The 18,505-nt window shown below is 43.6% G+C and overlaps 1 protein-coding gene across 5 annotated transcripts in view; it reads left to right on the plus strand.

The window, feature by feature from the left end:
* Positions 1-18,505, plus strand: part of PTPRT (protein tyrosine phosphatase receptor type T) — an 820,910-nt gene that overhangs the window by 536,438 nt on the left and 265,967 nt on the right. For all 5 annotated transcript variants that reach the window (XM_050806436.1, XM_050806437.1, XM_050806434.1 and 2 more), the window contains exons 9-10: positions 3,036-3,237; positions 4,569-4,671. In XM_050806436.1, coding sequence (XP_050662393.1) covers positions 3,036-3,237; positions 4,569-4,671 — 305 coding nt within the window. The remainder of the gene's footprint in view (positions 1-3,035; positions 3,238-4,568; positions 4,672-18,505) is intronic.

Here is an 18,505-nt window from a genome sequence, read left to right on the forward strand (position 1 = left end):
TGGTCATTCTCAAATGCAGACCCTGAGATGAGGATTTGAATATGAGCAGTTTGCTGAGAAGTATAAGAAACACCAGTAAAGAGGTATGGAGTGGGGAAGAGAAAGGAAAGTCGCCAATAATCACTGTGTTTTCAAACCAGCTCCCTCTAGAGGCAAGTGGAGCTGAGGCTCTCAGGGAAATTGGGATGCTGCAGGGATGCCAAGGAGGGGGAGCTTGCAGGAGTATAAGGAAGGGGAGCCTAGAAAATTTATGCATCAACTTCCATCAGGGCTGGGTGTTAATTACCCCCCGGTTCCCAGCAAGCACCCATGGAGAAAGTCCTCAAGCAGAGAGGCAGATAGATGCCTGTAGCACTTGCCTCTGAGAAGGACTGGGGTGGGCAGGGGTGACTGGAGGGAACGCTGTAGACAGGTCCACCAGAGCAGCCTGAACCTAACAGCCACCTGCATGGTGCACATGCATGCTCAGGTGCTGCCTGAGAAAAGCCCAAAGCCCTCAACTCCCTGCATTTCTACTTCCTCCTGCACACTCTGCTCTAGGCACAGTCTGACCTCTTTCCAAAAAATACATGGTGCCATTGCCAGTAACAGCAAATTGCTGATTTTTGAAGGGAAGTTGGTGTGCTTCCTTTTCTGCCTGGGTTTGGCCATTCTTGACAGAAGATGAGTGATGTCAGCTGTCTATATCGCTGGCTTACCTCTCTCAAGAACGGAAGTCACTTGGGGATGAGGCCTGACTTGAATTCAGTTGGGCACCCCCAGCAGCACACAGTGCAGGACCTAGAATACAGGTGTACACAGGAAACACTGTGAAGGAGCAAGTAAGTGGATGAGTGAATGCATTTTGCAACTGATGCACTGTCTCCAGGCCAGGCAGTGTGGTATAGAATATAAAGTACAGGCTTTGGAGTCAGACCTGCCTACTACAGTGTCAGCAAGAGATTGTTGAATGTACCTGAGAATGCCTTACTTGCTACTACCTGTGACAACATGGATTAATTCCACGGACATAATGATAACATTGAGAGAAAGAAACCAGAAACAAAAATGTGCGTTTCATAGGATTGCACTGATACACAGCGCAAAAACTGGCAAAACTCGTCTATGCTGTTAAAAGTCAGACAGAGGTGATCCCTGATGGGGGTAGGCAAGTAGGATTGCAAGGGAGTGTGAGGAAAAAGTTTTGGGCCTGGTAATGGTTTGGTTTTTGATTATATGACTGTATCCAGTTTTCAAAAATTCATCAAGAGGGATGCTTTTCTGTATGTGTATTATACCATAATTAATTTTTTATTTTTTAGAGGCAAGGTCTCTCTCTCTCACCCAGGCTAAAGTGCAGTGGTACAATCATGGCTCACTATAGCCCTGGACTCCTGGGCTCAAGCCATCTTCCCACCTCAGCCCCCGAGTAGCTGGGACTACAGATGTGCACCACCAACCCAGCTAATTTTTTAATACTTTGTAGATACAGGGTCCTACTGTGTTGCCCAGACTGTTCTCAAACTCCTGGTTCTAGCAATCCTCCCACCTTGGCCTGCTAAAGTGCTGGGATTTCAGGTGTGAGCCACCACACCTAGCCAAATAAAATATTTTTAATGGAACAAACCACGCAAGACACACAAAAAAATCTTGTTTGCCACTTTACAACTGTGTAATTTCAAGATGTGACACTCAAAGTGTGATCCATGGGACCAGTGCTGGGCTACCAATTGTTAGTTATTTTCACCCTTGAGCAAGTGCAGAAATTGAGAGTGCGCCCTTCAAAACTCTTCTGGTATCTTGCTGTGACACTCAAGTGTATGATCGGGGAACAGTAGACACAAATCATTCCACAGGTGTAGACCAGTTTAGTTATTGCTGAACTCACATGTCACATGGGGCATGGTCTTCATATATCATAGACAAACTGTCTCCATATACAATTTGAAAAATTTGGATTGCATGCAAGTTGCTTCCATTGGCACCTCAGTTTCTCCATTATTAAAATGAGAGTAGCTATCCTGATGCCCCCAAGGATTTGGGGAAGACAAAAAAGATAGTGCACGAGGAAGCACCAGTCTGCAATTGCTATCTGTCTGGAATATGGGGCCCAGGATCTGCATTTTTAACAAGCCTCATAAATCTCATCACGATGCTGTACCTGGACACTGTTCTATGACTACAGTGTCCAGTATGGTGGCCACTGGCCACATGGGGCTACTGCACTTGTGAAAGCAGCAGCTGGTCCAAATGAAGATGCACTGAAGGAGTAAAAAACATGTTTGTAAGACTTCATGTGAATAGTAGATTGTAAACAATTCCATTCAATGTTTATGTTGTCTACAGATTGAAATCATAATACTTTGGATACACTGGGTTCAACAAGATGTGTTACTAAAAGTTTTTTTTTTTTTCTTTTCATGAGACTGTTAGAAAATTCAAAATGACATCTGTGGGTCACCCTCTGTTTCTTTTTTAAAATTTTTTTGTGGGTACGTAGTAGGTGTATATGTATTTATGGGTTACGTGAGGTGTTTTGACATAAGCATGTAATGTGTAATAATCACATCTTGATAAATGGGGTGTCCATCCCCTCAAGCAATTATCCTCTCTGTTAGAAACAATCCAATTATACCCTTTTAGTTATTTTAAAATGTACAGTTATTTTTGACCATGGACCCCCTGTTGTGCTAGCAAATATAAGATCTTATTCATTCTTTCAATTTTTTCTACCCATTAACCATCCCTCTACCCTCTACTACCCTTCCCAGCCTCTGATAACCATCCATCTACTCTCTATCTCTGTGAGTTCAATTATTTTAAGTTTTAACTCCCACAAATCAATGAGAACATGCATTGCTCCAGTGAATAAGCAATGGGGTATTTGGAGGCTGGGATCATCTGTAAAGTGGACAGCAACAGGCAGCTTAGCAGAATCTGCTGGCCAAGCTCACATGCCCGCCCCTTCCCCCACCTCCCTAAGGTTCCTCCAAATGAGCTCCATCCAGCTTCCTGAGTGAGGCATTGATTTGTTTGTTTGCTGACTTGTCCTACAGATCAACTACAAGGCTGTTGGCTCGCTGGACCCAAGTGCTGACCTCTCCAGCCAGAGGGGGAAAGTGTTCAAGCTCCGGAATGAAACCCACCACCTCTTTGTGGGTCTGTATCCAGGGACCACCTATTCCTTCACCATCAAGGCCAGCACAGCAAAGGGCTTTGGGCCCCCTGTCACCACTCGGATCGCCACCAAAATTTCAGGTATCTCTGCTAGAAAGGAAAAAGGGAAAAAGGTTGTTTCACGCCCACTTCCTAATTTTCCTTGAAGTGGAAATTTTTCTTGAATTGTCACCCTGTGATATGGGTGGAATTAAGAGGATCCAGTCCCTAGTGAGTTACCATTGTTGTCTCCTATGAAGAAAATCTAAGTGATGAACTTCCTAAAGTGTAAAAATTAGATTAATTAGGTGGCAAGCCACTAAATAATGTGCCCACAGGGTTGTATTAAATAGTACATGTGTGTGTAGATAATGTGTATTGCGCACAAGTTGGTTATTAAATTCATTTCAGGAACATTCTTTTTGCCAGAACAAGACAGCACAGGTTCTCATGAAATGCCTGATGAATGAATGAATGAATGAATGAATATTATAGGGCCACAGCAGTCCAAAATTACAGACTGCCATCACCAGTAGGGCCCCCTCTGCCACTAGACAGCAACAATGAAGAATTATTTCAGAACCTTTTCTACAGCTTTCATTATCCTAAATATCTATGCAATTCTGGTCTGCATACATACATATTTTGCACATGGTTTTCCAGAAAAACATGTTTTTTTTGTAGCTTAATGTTTTCTCTTATCTTTATCCCATAAGTATTTCCTATGTTGCTACATTGCTTTCATTATAATGTTCTGTCAAGTGGATGGACATAATTTAATTATACATTCCCCTGTGGTTGGATATATTTGGTGCTTCCATGTTTTTACAAAATAACGCTTCAATAAACATGTTACAAAATAAAGTTTCATTCATTGGTTTGGATTATAACTTTAGAATTAAATTCAGAATTTGGAAAAACTGAATTAAAAAGGATGTGGGTTTTAATAGCTGTTGCTACAAATGGCTAAATTACCTTCCCAAAGGAATAGATATAGTTGCATTCCTATCAGCTGAGTATGAGGGAAGGGGGGGGTCTCATGAATTTAAAAAACAGGTAGAGAGGAAGTAGTTCATAATTGATTTAATTTGCATTTAAATGTGTTTAGCAGGGTTGATTCTGCTTTCACTTCTTTGTTAGTACTTACATTCCCTCCACATGTTTATTAGGTGTGAAACGTTTTGGTTCATGTAGGTTACTGGACACATCATTGCTACCCTTCCCTACACTACTGCACCTTGAAGAAACCTACTGTGGGCAGGTTGGGCATCAGGGCCTCCTTTACTGAAGGCCTGCAAGGCTTCTTATCCAACCCCTTTCCTAAACGTCCTCCCTCTGGTCATGCTGTGTCTTTAAGGATGGCAGCAAGGGGCGGTGGGGAGCCGGTTGGGAACCTGTCCTGAACTCACCTGCACTCTCTGTTTCCTGTCCAGCTCCATCCATGCCTGAGTACGACACAGACACCCCACTGAATGAGACAGACACGACCATCACAGTGATGCTGAAACCCGCTCAGTCCCGGGGAGCCCCTGTCAGGTGAGGACGGTTCTTCACTTGGAGTCTGTAGTTTTCCTTCTCTGTGCCACATGGGCCTCCAGTTGAATCATGTGACCGGCAATACCCATGGGCAAGACTGGCTAGGAACACAACTTCCTGGGAGGAAGGAGGTCAGCAGCCCCAAGCCCAGTTCAAAGGGAGCCCCTGAGTTCAAGGCAAACCTGGGCAACATAGGGAGACCCCGTCTCCACAAAGAAAAAAATTTTTTAATTAGCTGGATGTGGTAGCACACGCCTGGAGTCCCAACTACTTGAGAGGATGATGTGGAAAGATTGCTTGAGCCTGGAAGACCGAGATCACAGTGAGCTGTGATCATGCCACTGCACTCCAGCCTGGGTAATAGAGTGAGATGGTAAATTTAGTTAGTGGGGTTGGTGGCCTGGAACACAGTCTCCTGGCAAGGTTACCTTTCTTTGTTTCACTGTCAGTAACAGCCAGATAGACAGATTTGCTGAATTCTGAAAACAACCTGATCAGATATCACAAATCTGACAAGACCCCTGGGGGCTGGTCCAGTTTAAGGCTGTAGAGGGCTAGAGTCCCATAGGGACACTTGCTGTCAAGGTAAAACTGCTGATTTTACCAAAGATGGTTGGAGTTCAGGAATACACTGAGGCATCTCCATAGCTAAACTGACCAGTGTCAGTTCATGATATCAGGAGCATGGGCATCTCTTTTAAACAAGCTACCCTTTGCCAAGGGCAGCAATATTGACTGTTGGTTTTGCCCAGAACTCCAGGAAGGAGGACTACAGTCCCTTAAAATGAAGCAAAGCATTGAGTGGAACAACTTTCAAATTGCTCAGTTCAGTTCATCAAGCATAAACTGAGTATGTTATGTACCAGGAATGAGGCGGGGCCCAAGGCCTAAAAACCATTCATTCATTCAACAAATATTTTTATTAAGAATCCACCCTGTCTCAGGCAAGTCTTAAGTGCTTGAAAATATGGCAGTGAACTAGCCGTGGGTAAGTCATGTCCTAAAGAAAGTCAAACTCTAGCTGGGGAGACAAAAACATAATTACAGTACAGTGTGTCCTTGTGGAGATATGTGTAGGTCATTATAAGAGCTCAGAGGAGAGAATTCCCAGTGGAGGAGACACTGAGCTGTATCTTAAATGATGTGTAAGACTTCACCAATGTTGTAAGAGTGTCCAGTGTGAGCACAGGCTTGGAGGAGAGAGATCGCGTGCTATAACAGGGAGCAACCAGGACGGTTGTTTGCTTTAACATAAACATTAAGGTGGGAGTGCTGGGATGAGAATGGGAGTGTGAGAGGCTCAGGCCTGTTTGAAGGGCATGGGCAGCTACTAGAGAAATGGATGCAGCCTCAGTCCTTGTGTCACTGGAGGCTAGGACACCAGCCCAGAATAGGACTTTTGAGATGGTCTGGATAGCCATTGTCCATCCTGTATCCAGCTTCATCTAGAAATGATAGGCATTGAAGCAGACAGAACCAGCCACCACCAATTTGGAAGTTCCTATGTAGTCTGAAGACTTTGGACAGTGTTCCCCCTAAGTCAGGTGAATCTTTAGTCATTGCAACATGTGTTGATAATGTTTATGGGGCATCTGACCAGAGAGTATTTGTCTTATATTTTACACATTGGTAGTTCCAGGGAAACCCTACATGTGATAAGTCAAAGCAGATGGTTGGGTCTTAAGTCAAATTCAGTTATGAATCCCCTGCTTTTCTTCCAGTTACTCAGATCTAACATTGTCATTTAATTTTCTCGAGATACTGTGAGATATTACCCTCATTTTCAGATGCACATGAAGAAACTGCGGCACAGAAATGCCCAAGGGCATACAGACAGTAAGTAGGAAAGCTGAGTTTGAAGGCAGGTCCCCCAGGTGTCAAATCGTGTTCCATTTTGGCCACCAGTGCCTTCCTCCCTTTCACAATTCTCTCTTCTTTTATACCATAGTATTGGTCACTGTTTCAAAATCTTAGAAAGCTTCCCAGATAGCAAAAGTACAGCCCAGAGAAGGGAAGAGGCTTGTTCAGGGTTGCACAGCAAGTTAACAGCTAATCCAGAACACAGCCCTGATCTGACCCAAAGTCTATGATCTTGATACAGCGTGCCAAGGTAACTAAGCCTATAAAACGTTCAGCTAAGGGACCCAATCCAGCTGTCACCCATAGCCTTTCAATGTGTTTGCATTTAGGCCAGCTTCCCAGTATTCTGGCTGTGGGTGGGGCCATGGAAAGAATAAGAGTTTGGTGGCAACAAACCTGGTATCAGATCCCGTGGTAACAACTGCGTGACCTCAGACAAGATGCTTAATCTCTCTCTCTGAGATTCAACTCTCCTTATCTGTAAAGTATGGCCAGTGACTATTTCATATAGGCTGAACAAAACATGGAAATACCAAGAGTAAGGCAGGCCTGATATCCAGGACTTCCTGACCCCAGCCAGGGTCCAAGCTCCTTCACCCCCTGCAAAGGGGGCCTCTGAGTAGCCCAAACCAAAATGCACATGAAAACTTTTCCAGTTCCCACACAGAGAAGCCCTTACACTTTCCCTCTGAATCGCTATACTCTTTGCACATCTATTTAACAAGCTCATACATCCTAAGATTCAGCAAATTACGAGGAGGGATAAGGGGATGAAAGATTCCCAGTGGCAATGAGAAATGACAGTTGTCAGGGTGCAAAGGAATAGCATGACTCTACAAAACAGACACAGGGACTCAAAAATCAAGTAGGCCTACATGCTGTCATCCCTCACAGCCATGCCTGTTTATTACTTGGTCCTGGTTTACCCTGAAAATATGGGTCTGCAACTTACAGGAGCCTGCTAGCTTTCATTTAAGGAACAAGCACTTGCTACCAGCTTGTCTCTATATATAACACTACCTGTATTCTCGTAACATTGTATAAGAGTCTCCTCATTTTGCAAATATAGAAATTGAGACAAACAGAAGCTAAGTCAGTTGACTCAGGCTATAAAGCAAGCAAGTGGTACAGGCAAAATTTAAACTTAGTTCAAATGACCCAAAGCCAACACTCATTTTACTATACTATACCACCACCTAGGAGAAAGGTATGCATGATATATTTTGGTGACCTTTTTTTTCAAAAAGAAAAAAACCCAGAAATGTCACTGCTCAAAGGGGAAATGGTTGGTGTCTGGAAGTGTCTGGCTGCTTTTCCTCTCAAGGCTCTGGAGCATTGAGGGTGGGTGTATACTCAGTTTCTGGAATTATTTCCAGACTGTTTCTTGAGCATTTGACTAGAAGGGGAAGTGACTAACCAGTGCCACCCAGCACGACTTTCAGGACAACTGGAAGGACAGAAGTGGAAATATCACAATGGATTTCAGTTATCTTGACCTTCATTCACCTTGAACTCTGGGCAGTAGGATGTTATATGAGAGGTAGTTGACCACTAGGTCATGCAACAAATATTTATTGAACACTTACTATGTTTAGGAAAGTGAGCTAACCAATAGGTATACAGCAAGAAACAAGATAGCCACACCTCTGTCCTCTTGAGGCTCCAGTAAACAGTGAGTGAGGCAGGGAGGTGGGACATTAAGCAAACACACAAACAAAATCATGAAATTAGCAAAAAAGTGTCACTGAACAGAACTTGGTCTGTTTGCCCATGCACAATAGAAAGCCAAACTCTGAAGCACTGTGTTTTTGTAGAGAGAAAAGTATATTGCTAGGCAGGAGTCAGGCTTTTGGACGCGGGGACAGGTTTGATAGACAGAAAGTAATGGCGTGATCTGATTGGACATTTGCAATTTTGTGATGTGGGAGGCTCGATCTGACTGGATCATGTCATAAGGTGATGCTATTGGATCATGGATCATGCCATGTGGTGTTGACTTCTTAATCCATCCCCATTCCTTAGTCCAAGCACCTAGGTTCCACCAATTTGTCATGCCTGGTTCATCTGGTGTGCTCGGGTTATGTTTCTTGCAACCTAGGGGCATTGGGCTGCTTCTGCAGTTCCACTGGAAGATGACATGAAACCACAGGTACATTGACTGTAGTGATTGAAAGAAGCAGTAGACTGGCTGGTGAGATGAGCACCACCCAGGAAAGCACAGCAGTGTGCAGTTCTGTGAGTTGAGTAGGTGAAGGATGTGAGAAAACAATATGGACACTCTAAGATCCTGGGACTCAAAGAACTCACTAGATGCACTGGGTTAAGGATGCTTTAAATCAGATTTTACAGTTGATAGTTTTCTGAATTGGCATGTACAGTTAATTGTTCCTTTACTTCCATTGTATTATCTGATCCTCACCTACCTGGTGAGTCAGCTGGCTGGGAAATACCATTTCCATTTTGGAGCAGGAAACTGAAGTCTAAGATGTTAACTGATTGGCCCAAGCTTGTGGGGCTCGTTACAGGTAAAGCCAGTGCATAGACCTAGTATCCTGGCACTGAGTTCACGGCTCCCCTGAGAAGTTCTGAGTTCCTCTGCCTGATATGTCACATGATGACTGGGTAGCCCTTTTGTGGGGGTGCTATGAGTAAACCTCCACCAACCAGGGCAAGAGGAGCAAGAGGAATTCTCAGGGGTCCTCCAGCTCTGCCTTGTGTGAACCCGGTCTATCACTTGTGAGCTTCAGTAAGTCCCTCTCTGAGTGGAGCTGTGTGTTGTCACACAGACTCACACGGAAACTTTGGCCTTCAGACCCCACTCAGGTAGGCTCTTCTTGCTGCCAACGATGCTCCAACCCTGGCTAAGCCAAACTCCAGCCCCTGCTCTGCCACTTACTGCTCCTCTGAAGCCCCATGGATCTGACTCTATCTGGTAGAACTGAGTATGCAGGGGGGCGAGGTGTGGCAGGGAGGACTGTTGCTGTGTGGGGCTCCCACACCCTTGTCCCTCCAGCCAAACCACCTCAGCAGCTTGGCCTATTTTTCTAATACTCCACAATGGAGATTTATTGCTTTTGTATTGCTTTCCTTGGGCTTTCAAAGATTTATTGGTTTTTAAGTGACAGAATCCCAGAACTGCTTAAAAGATCAATCAAATAGTGACTAGAATCTAATATTCAGTTCTGGTTTGAACATGCTGAGCCTTCTTCCCCCACGCCCCACCTGTCACACTGATATGTGACTGATCTGTAGTAACCTTCATAAGAAAGTAACTGGCCATGAATTAGTCACCTATAATGCAATCCCTGAAGTGAGGCTGGGAGCAGAGCCCCAGGTTCTATAACGGACCGTCCCCTGATCCCTGAAGACTTCCTTGGAAATGCTCTTTCCCCCTCTTTCCTCTCCTTCCCATCTAATCAGTCATGGAGACTGGCCCGCTATACTTCAGAACCTGGGCCAACCTCCTCCTCCTCCCCCATTACCACTTTCCAGCCTCATCCTGTGGACCTGCACCTGCTGGGATATGCTTGCTGGGGTGCTTGCTGCAGTGCTTGCTGCAGCTTCTCATCCTTCAATCCACCCCCCACTGAATTGCTGGAATGATCCTTCGGAAGCACAAATTGGATCAAGTTAACTTTCCTGCTTAAAATTCTTAAATGGGTCATTGGTTTTCCATTGCATTAAGTACAAGCTTCTTAGCATGGAATTCAAGGCTCATCAGAATCTGTCCTTAGCCTTGTTACTGGTTTCCTTTAATTTCCATCTGCCCCTTTACCAGGTTTTACTCAACAGTGACCTATATAGTTCCTTCATAGTTCTTTCTTGAGCCTTTAATTGTGTTATACAGCTGTTTATATGTATTTTTTTGTTTTGTTTTCTGTTGTTTCTACATACCCCTCAATAGGCTGTGAGCTCCAAGAAATCTGAAGGCTTGATACTACTGAATTCCCTTTACGTGGGATGGTGTCTGGCATCATACATATATATATGTACTTTATACATACTAAATACATCAGTAACTAGTTATATCTATATATAAATGTATATATATATGTCTAGTTACTAAAGTATATCTATAAACTAGTTTATATATATAATATATATATAAGTTTATTATATATATATAATATATATAAACTAGTTTATATATATAATATATAAATTAGTTTATAGTTTATATAGTTTATATAATATATAAACTAGTTTTTATATATATAAATATGTATATTTATATATATATAAAGTGAGTTACTAAAGTATGTATTTAGTTCAGCAAATTTATTTTGCCCACCTGGTAGATATTAGGTGCTGGGATTATAGAGATGCACCTTGTAGACCCTGCCTTCAACTACCTCTTATTCTGAAAAGAGTGCTGTTCAATAGAATTTTCTGCAGTTACAGAAATGTCCTATATGTGTGCTCTGTGGAATGACTGCCACTGAACACGTATGACCATTGAGCGCCGGATACCAGTTATATGGCTAGTACAACTGGGAAATTGATTTTTTAAAATTTTATTTTAATTTAAATTTCAGGAGCCATATATGGCTTCTGACTGCCATTTTAGATGGTAAAGGTCTACAGGAAAGATAATCAGATAAAGAAAAGGTGCCAATGAGCCTGTGTTTGGCCAGCTTGTTCAGAGGTTTCCATGAGAGTTCAGTAGAGAGGCAGCCATCGGTAGTCTGGTGAGCTCAGAAGCTGGGAGGGCTTCCGGGAGGCAGTGTTGCTTAAAATTGAGACCTAGGGAATGAGGGGGAGTTAGTGAAGAAGGGAAGAGTGTAACCTAGAAGAAAGAGCAGCGTACGCAAAAGCACACACAGAGAAGGTACAGGGTGTGTTCGAGGAGCAACAAGTAGCTCAGTGGGTGGAGACAGAGAGATGAGGAGAGAAGCAAAGAAGCAGGCAGGGTCCAGGTGAAGAAGGTCTTCACTCTGGATTTAGACTTTGTTTAGAAGGGAGTGCGGAACATTGGGAAGGTGAGTGCCCAACTCTTTGTCCTTCTCTGAGCAAACAGGCCCCTAGCCCATGTTGTTCTCTCTGCCAAGCATGCCATTCTCCACCTCTCTGACATCCAGCTCACATCGGCCACGTCCAGGACCATCTCCACTCTTGCAGCAGAATGCACCAACTCTTTCTGAGTTGCCACTCTGTCATGGTCACCCCTCTGTCAGCGCCTTGCATTGTCAGCCTCTGCTAGACTTTGGCCTCCCTTAGGGCAGAGGTGGGTCCCATACGGAGCTCCTCCCTCAGACCTGAGACCCTTATGCTTTTCCTGCCATAGCTGACTTCCCAGTTGGATACACTGAAACAGGAGGGGCTCCTAAAATCAGACCAACCTCATACAATTGCCCCACTGGGTATACTGGAAGCAGGTACTTATTTTCTCTGAACCTTAATTTGCTTGTTGGTAAATGGGAATACCTACATCATAGATCGTTTTGAAGGTCGAATAAGCTAAACTGTGTAAAGTGTGTAAACTGTGTAAACTGGTAGTTGTTTAACCTGCTCTTTGGGGGCTGGGTGTGGTGGCTCATGCCTGTAATCCCAGCACTTTGGGAGGCCAACACAGGCAGATCACTTGAGGACAGGAATTCAAAACCAGCCTGGCCAACATGGTGTAAATCCATCTCTATTAAAAATACAAAAATTTGTTGGACGTGGTGGCAGGCACCTGTAATCCCAGCTAGCTGGGAGGCTGAGGCACTAGAATCACTTGAACCCAGTAGGCAGAGGTTGCAGTGAGCTGAGATCGCACCACTGCACTCCAGCCTGGGTGACAGAGCAAGACTTCATCTCAAAACAAAAGAAAAACATGGTCCTTGGGTTTGGCCAAGCTGTTGAGGCAATGAGTGGCTCTAAGCCCTGGGCAGCCATGGGCAAGAATATTCTCTGAGCCCTGCTGCAATTGCAGCCAATGTCTATCTGCTGTGTATCCCCCAGCACTCATGTGAGATCTATTACATGTGAAGTGCTGGCCAGTGTGGGGCACATCAGGAAACCTACAGCCATCTCCAGGGGTGATCTTCAAAACAACATTACCTTAAAAATAGGAAAGACAATCAGAAAAAGAAAGTGCCTATGAGTCTGTGAACTTGGTCAGATATGAGCACCTTTCTGAAATATAAATTCAAGCAGATGAGCTTATAGTGTCTCATTGCCAAAGGGCCAGCACACCCAGGGTTAAGAGCAACACCCTTGGGAGACAGTTATGTTATTCAGATAAGAAATGAAGGTGACCCACCATTAGAGTACTTATGGCGATGAGATACAATTTGTAAGAGGTAAAATGGACATGCCTTGGCGATGACTTCTTCAAGGGGCAGGGTGTTGGAGTGTGAAGGAAAAGAAATTGTCCAGGATGACTCCCAGTTTTCTGGCTTGGTTTGTGGGATGGAAGGTGATGCCATTCCCTGAGCCACTGGATACTGAGGGAGGGAAGAGTCTATGAGGACGTTTCATCCAGGAAAGGTGAATGGTGCAAAGGTGGTCTGGGAACTGAATGGGGGAGTTAGGAACTCAGCTGAGCAAGAACAGCTGCAACCTTGCTGTGTGGTCTAGGAGAGTATTGGGGACTTCTAAGGGACCTTTTGCAAGGTCAGTTAGGACATGAGACCTGCTTTCTTAGGTTGCTTGAGGCATGGTGCACAGGGCCTGGGAGCTCTAGCCTGGAGGACCGGGGTATGAAAGATGGAACCATAGAAGACAGTGTAACAAGGTATAAGCTTCTAAAGGTCATTGCAACTTCTCTTCACCTCCTGATGAGAATCTGTGATCCTTTTGCATTTGACAGGTGCAGTTAGTTAAGACCACAGATTCTGAAATGCACAGTGATTAGCTACAGTACAAATTGGAGATACAGCCAACTTTTAAAGAAAGAAGAAACTTTATTGGGAAGAAAAGCAAACGATTGCCAGATTTCCTTCAGGATTCCTTTAATAACTGTGAAGCCCAGAGTGGGAGCACATGAAATAATCACAGAAGGGTTTTGCTGGTCCATGAAGCCGCAGTGAGCAAAACTGGAATCATTACTGTCTGATTCTCAGATACCAACATATGATGGTCTCCAATTAGGAAGGAGAAATGAACATTTAGAGGATTTATTAACACAGGGCAACCTGAGGAGTTTGTGAGGCCTTGTCCACATTGGGAGAGATGAGAAACTGTAATTACATAGACACTCTTTCTCCAAACCTCATTTGTTCACTTAGTTCCCCAGTACTCTGGGCCACCTTTGCTGGGACCTGAAGATGAGGAATGCTATGGATCCCACTTTGGTGTATTGGGGGTTAGGGGGACATGGATGAGAGGTACTCAGACATAACCTACAAGAAGACTTAGCTTTGTTAACACCACTTTTAGCCATGGCTAAAATCATGCTGGGACTTCATCACACCAGACTGGGAAGTAGGAGAAGCCAGATATATGAAGAGGCAACCGGAAATAAGGAATAAGGGGATGAATGTTACTGTAATGCCCTTTTCCATGGGGTTGTCCCACAGTCTACAAATGCCAACTAAAGGGGTACATATTAAAGGGATATGTGTACCACCAAAGAAATCACCCTAGGAGACAAGGGTTAGTCTGGTGATATAGCACAGAGCTGCAATTAGATGATTGTTCAGGAAAACAAAAGGGAAGAAAGATGACACCCAAATAATTTAGGTGGGTTTGCATTCACTTCAGCTTACCCTAACTGCATTTCAGGTCCCCTTTTATAAGGTTCCTTTCTCTACCAACAACCCAGCTTACCAAGAATTGGCTCTGGTGTTAGGATTCTGGATTATATTACTTAGGCTCCAACCAAGGAGGAAAAACAGGTGTTTGGGGAAGAATATTTTAAATGGAGCAGTCGATGGAACATGAAGATCGAAAGAGTGTTCTATTTTGGACTGTCTGCCATCTGGAGAGATGGAGACGAGGACTGTTACTGGCATGAGGAAAAGAAGAGTGGTTGTCATGCTCACCTCCTACCATAGGGACTATTTAAATTCCAAAAGTCTGGAGTGCTGGAGAGACATCTGAGCAGGGGTTTTAGATTTGGGAACCATTAGCATCCAGGTGGTATATGAAGTATGGAGGGGAGTGGATGACCTCATCCTGGGAGAGTGTAGATTAGAAGAGATGAGAAACAGAACAGAGATCTATGACAGTTTATCAAGGAACCACACAGGAGATGGAGAAGGACTGGCCAAAGAGGTAGAAGGAAAACCAGGGCTGTATATTTCATTTTGACTTTTCTTTTCTTTTCTTTTAAAACAAGAAATTCAAGGAAAGAATCATTTAAATTGGTTTAATCTTCTCCAGGAGCTTCAAGAAGCTCTTGTAGTAGAAAAGAAGAAAGACACACAAGTTGATCCAGGAGTACAGACAAATGAAGATGATTAATAATGTAAAAAAAAAAAAAAAAAAAGTGCTGGAAAATGGACCATCTGGTCTAGGCTTGCTTTAAAAAGAATGTGAAGGTTGCTGTTCAGAAAATAGATGTATTGAGGGCCAGGCAACCTGGATGCTGTTGAAGAATTTGTGTAGAGGGTACAAAGCAGGGAGAGGGTAGAAAGACAGGAAGTGCTATTCGGAGAATAAGATGATCAAATGTAAGGTGTCAGTAGTAAAACTCTTCTATAGGATACGATGGCTCTGGGTGTGACCACATTGGCAGTGATGGTGAACAGACAGTAATAGATTCAAAGTGAAGGTCATTGGAGCCAAATGTTGCAAGGAACACGAGGGCAGACTAAGGATGGAGGGGCTGTCCAAGTAGATGTAGTTCTTATAATACAAACGCTCCAACCCTGGGGAACTGGTGAAACTTATTGCAAGAGCACAGTGACTTTGCAGGATGCCTTCTCCTGGTTCTTACTTTTTCTCTAACTTTTTTTTTCTGCTGACTTTTACTTCTCCCACTGTTCTGGACCCCATGACAGTTTGCATCACTGCTTTGTCTCAGATCTTGCACAGCTGATAACCGATGGCTCTCGGTCTCTGTCTGCAACCGCCCAAAGGTCAGACTTTCAAGTCTGCCTCCATCAAGTGCATTTCTAGAGCCTGATCTATTGATGTTCTTCTGAGTTAGAGCATGGCTCTGTGCCATGTTAGAATCCAAGGAGGTTTGCTCTTATCCAAAAAGCATTCTGCACGATGCCTGCTCCAGCTGTTTAGGGCTGCTCAGAGAGTTGCCTCCACTTGGCAACAGTGAAAGAAGTGATTCTGAAAGCCCTGACTTTTTGGTAGGAAAATAACATCTTAAAGTTAGAGTCTCCACCAATGGGCCGAAAAAATATGTGCTTACTCTCTCAAAATACAATTCACCCTTTTCTCACCTGGCTACAGCTGCTTAGGGTTTGCTATTTAGTGCATTTCCACTTAGGTATAGGCTTACTAAGAATTTTATAAACATGTAAGTATTCATGCCCAGAGCAAGATGTAGCAGCCCCAGTAACAAATGCAAGAATTGAGGGCTAGACTTTAGACTTACACTGTCCAGTGCAGTAACTGTTATTAATAGCTACATGTGGCTATTTAAATTTAAGGTAATTAAAATTAAGTAAAATTAAAGCTTCAGTTCATTAGTTGCATTAGCCGCATCTCAAGTACTCAGTAGCCACAAGTAGCTAATGGCTAACATATTGGACAGCATTTCCATCATGGCAGAAAATTCTATTTTACTACATTGCTCTAGACCCTAAGAAGAGGTAAGAAGAGGTAAGAAGAGGTCAAGGCCCATGTTTGGTTTCAGAGAGGTTACTTGGCAGCCGTTTGGGGAGGGAAGTAAAGGCCAGAGATCCTATCATAAGAGACGAGCAATGTAATGAAGACTTAGACACAGGTAGAAGTCCTGAAAACAGCGTGGGACCTATGGCTGGGCTTACTTACTGAGGAGATTCTGATCTACCAAGCTAGACTTCCAAAATTTCTCCACATCACCCCCACTGGATATAGAAAGTGGGAAGTGGTTTAATCCCAAGGTTTCCAAACTTTAATGAACATCATAATCAGCTAGGGTTCTAGTAAGCCTGCAGATTCCTGCCCATCCTCAAGGACTGTGGGATAATGCCTGAGAATCTGCATTTTGAACGATTTCCAAGGTGACCTACTGGTCTTGGACCACGCTTGAGTACTACTGGTGTTGCCTATAAGTGGCCTCAGGTATGGAGAAAGGAACCTGTACAGGGAACCAAGTCATCTCGGGCACCAATATTTGCTCATTCTTGTAATACAGGGAAGCAATAGTTTTGCCTTATACTGTGAAGTTGCCCCTGTTGAGTTTACAGCTTTTGGATCTCTCATGTCTCTCTCAGTGTGTGTTTCATCATGAGGATAACCAGTTTTAGCTCCTAAAAGCTGAACTAGAATCTCTGCCAGCTTACTTCTCTATCCCCATCCATGTGGGGGCTGAAAGACACCTCTGTTTTCCTATGATGATGACAATAACTAGTGTCAAAATCATTCATGTTGAGTTGTTGCATGCTGACAGCATATCTGAATATGTCACTTCTGTGCAGATGTTGGGGCCTAGGTAGAAGATGGATGTTTGATGAGGCTGAACATCAGAATATCAGAATCTGAACAAATCTGTATTCTTTTGTGGAAGGCTAGAGCAGCCTGGGAGAAACAAATCCATTTCCAACTTCCACTCTATAAAAAGTTCCATATTTTCTTAGATCAGACAAAATATATTGAGTGCCAAAATGCTGCAGCAATATGGACGCGTCACTCAGCTGGGTTGGAATCTGTATGCACTGTCCCCCCGGGCCAGTTTTGATTATGTTCTTTTTCCTTTTATTGCAGTCAGCAAATCTGAATTTGCTATTGTGGGGAGAGCAGGAAGAAGAGAGAAAAAGTGAAGGTTTTTAACCTTCAGAAAGTTCAGAGGTTCAGTCTGAATAAGCACAAAAACTTTCAGTGTGCCTCTGAATTACTTGAATTTGCAGAACTGCTCAAATCCCGAGAGAACTACCTTGCACATAGGATTCAGGCCCTGCTTTGTGGCTAAAAGGCAAACCTGAAATTATGAGAGAGAAACAGAGTTAGAGCAAGTGGGAAGAGGAATCAATTTTTTTTTTTTTTTTTTTTAAGGAGTTTGGTCCCAATCCAGGCTAAGTTTCAGCCTATTGTTCAATTTCTTCAACTCAAAGCCATCTGCTTCCCACGGCTCTCAGATAACGTCTCCCCTGCCAGGACACCCTGTTCCTGCTTAATTGAAATCAGTTTCCAAGAACAGTTGTCCAAAGCAGTTTCCAATGGTGGGAATGTTTTGAAAGTCACAATAGGAGTTGAAGCTTTGGGATGCAGATGTTCAAAGGCATCACATGGTCTACAACAGCCATCATATTTCCAAAGCCAGGAGTTCTCTTGTTGGCCTCTGCAACTCACAAATGGCTCCTTTGCAACTGGCACCATCTCTCCATCAGGGACATGTAATACTGCAAGTGTGAAGGGAAACAATCACTTCCATTCAGGTTTAGAGCAATGTGTTTCCTAGGCTTAATTATGCCGCAGGTATATAAATTACAGAAACATGTTAATGCTCCCATGATTAAAATTATAGAGTGCCTAATTGAAAAAGCATAAACTGAACTGAAGAATTCCTAATTATAGTTTGCTTTGAGGTGTTAATTTCCTCCATAGCGAATGCATAATTTCTTGGAACCTAAAAAGGTGGCCTCTGCATCAGCACATAGGCTCCAGGCAGATGGAAAAGGTAGTCATCTTTCAGTTCAGGAAGTTGACACGAGAGGCTCTGTTCAGGTCTGGAGCCTGGGAGAGCATTAGAAAGGAGCTTAGGAAGGAGGTGGAGCTGGTACAGACATCACACCAAGGTTCTACTCTACCTAGTAGGCATCAGGACCAAGGCAGATGAGGAACCCTTATTAAACTTTACCCTCCTGCCTTTCCTTTTCTTCTCCAATGTCTCAACCATTTTCCAAGCTGGAATTTTGTGCCTGTAAGACAGTGATTCTCAAAGTTTGGT

This window comes from Macaca thibetana, chromosome 10 (assembly GCF_024542745.1).
Source record: "Macaca thibetana thibetana isolate TM-01 chromosome 10, ASM2454274v1, whole genome shotgun sequence".
NCBI classification, from domain to species: Eukaryota; Metazoa; Chordata; class Mammalia; order Primates; family Cercopithecidae; genus Macaca; species Macaca thibetana.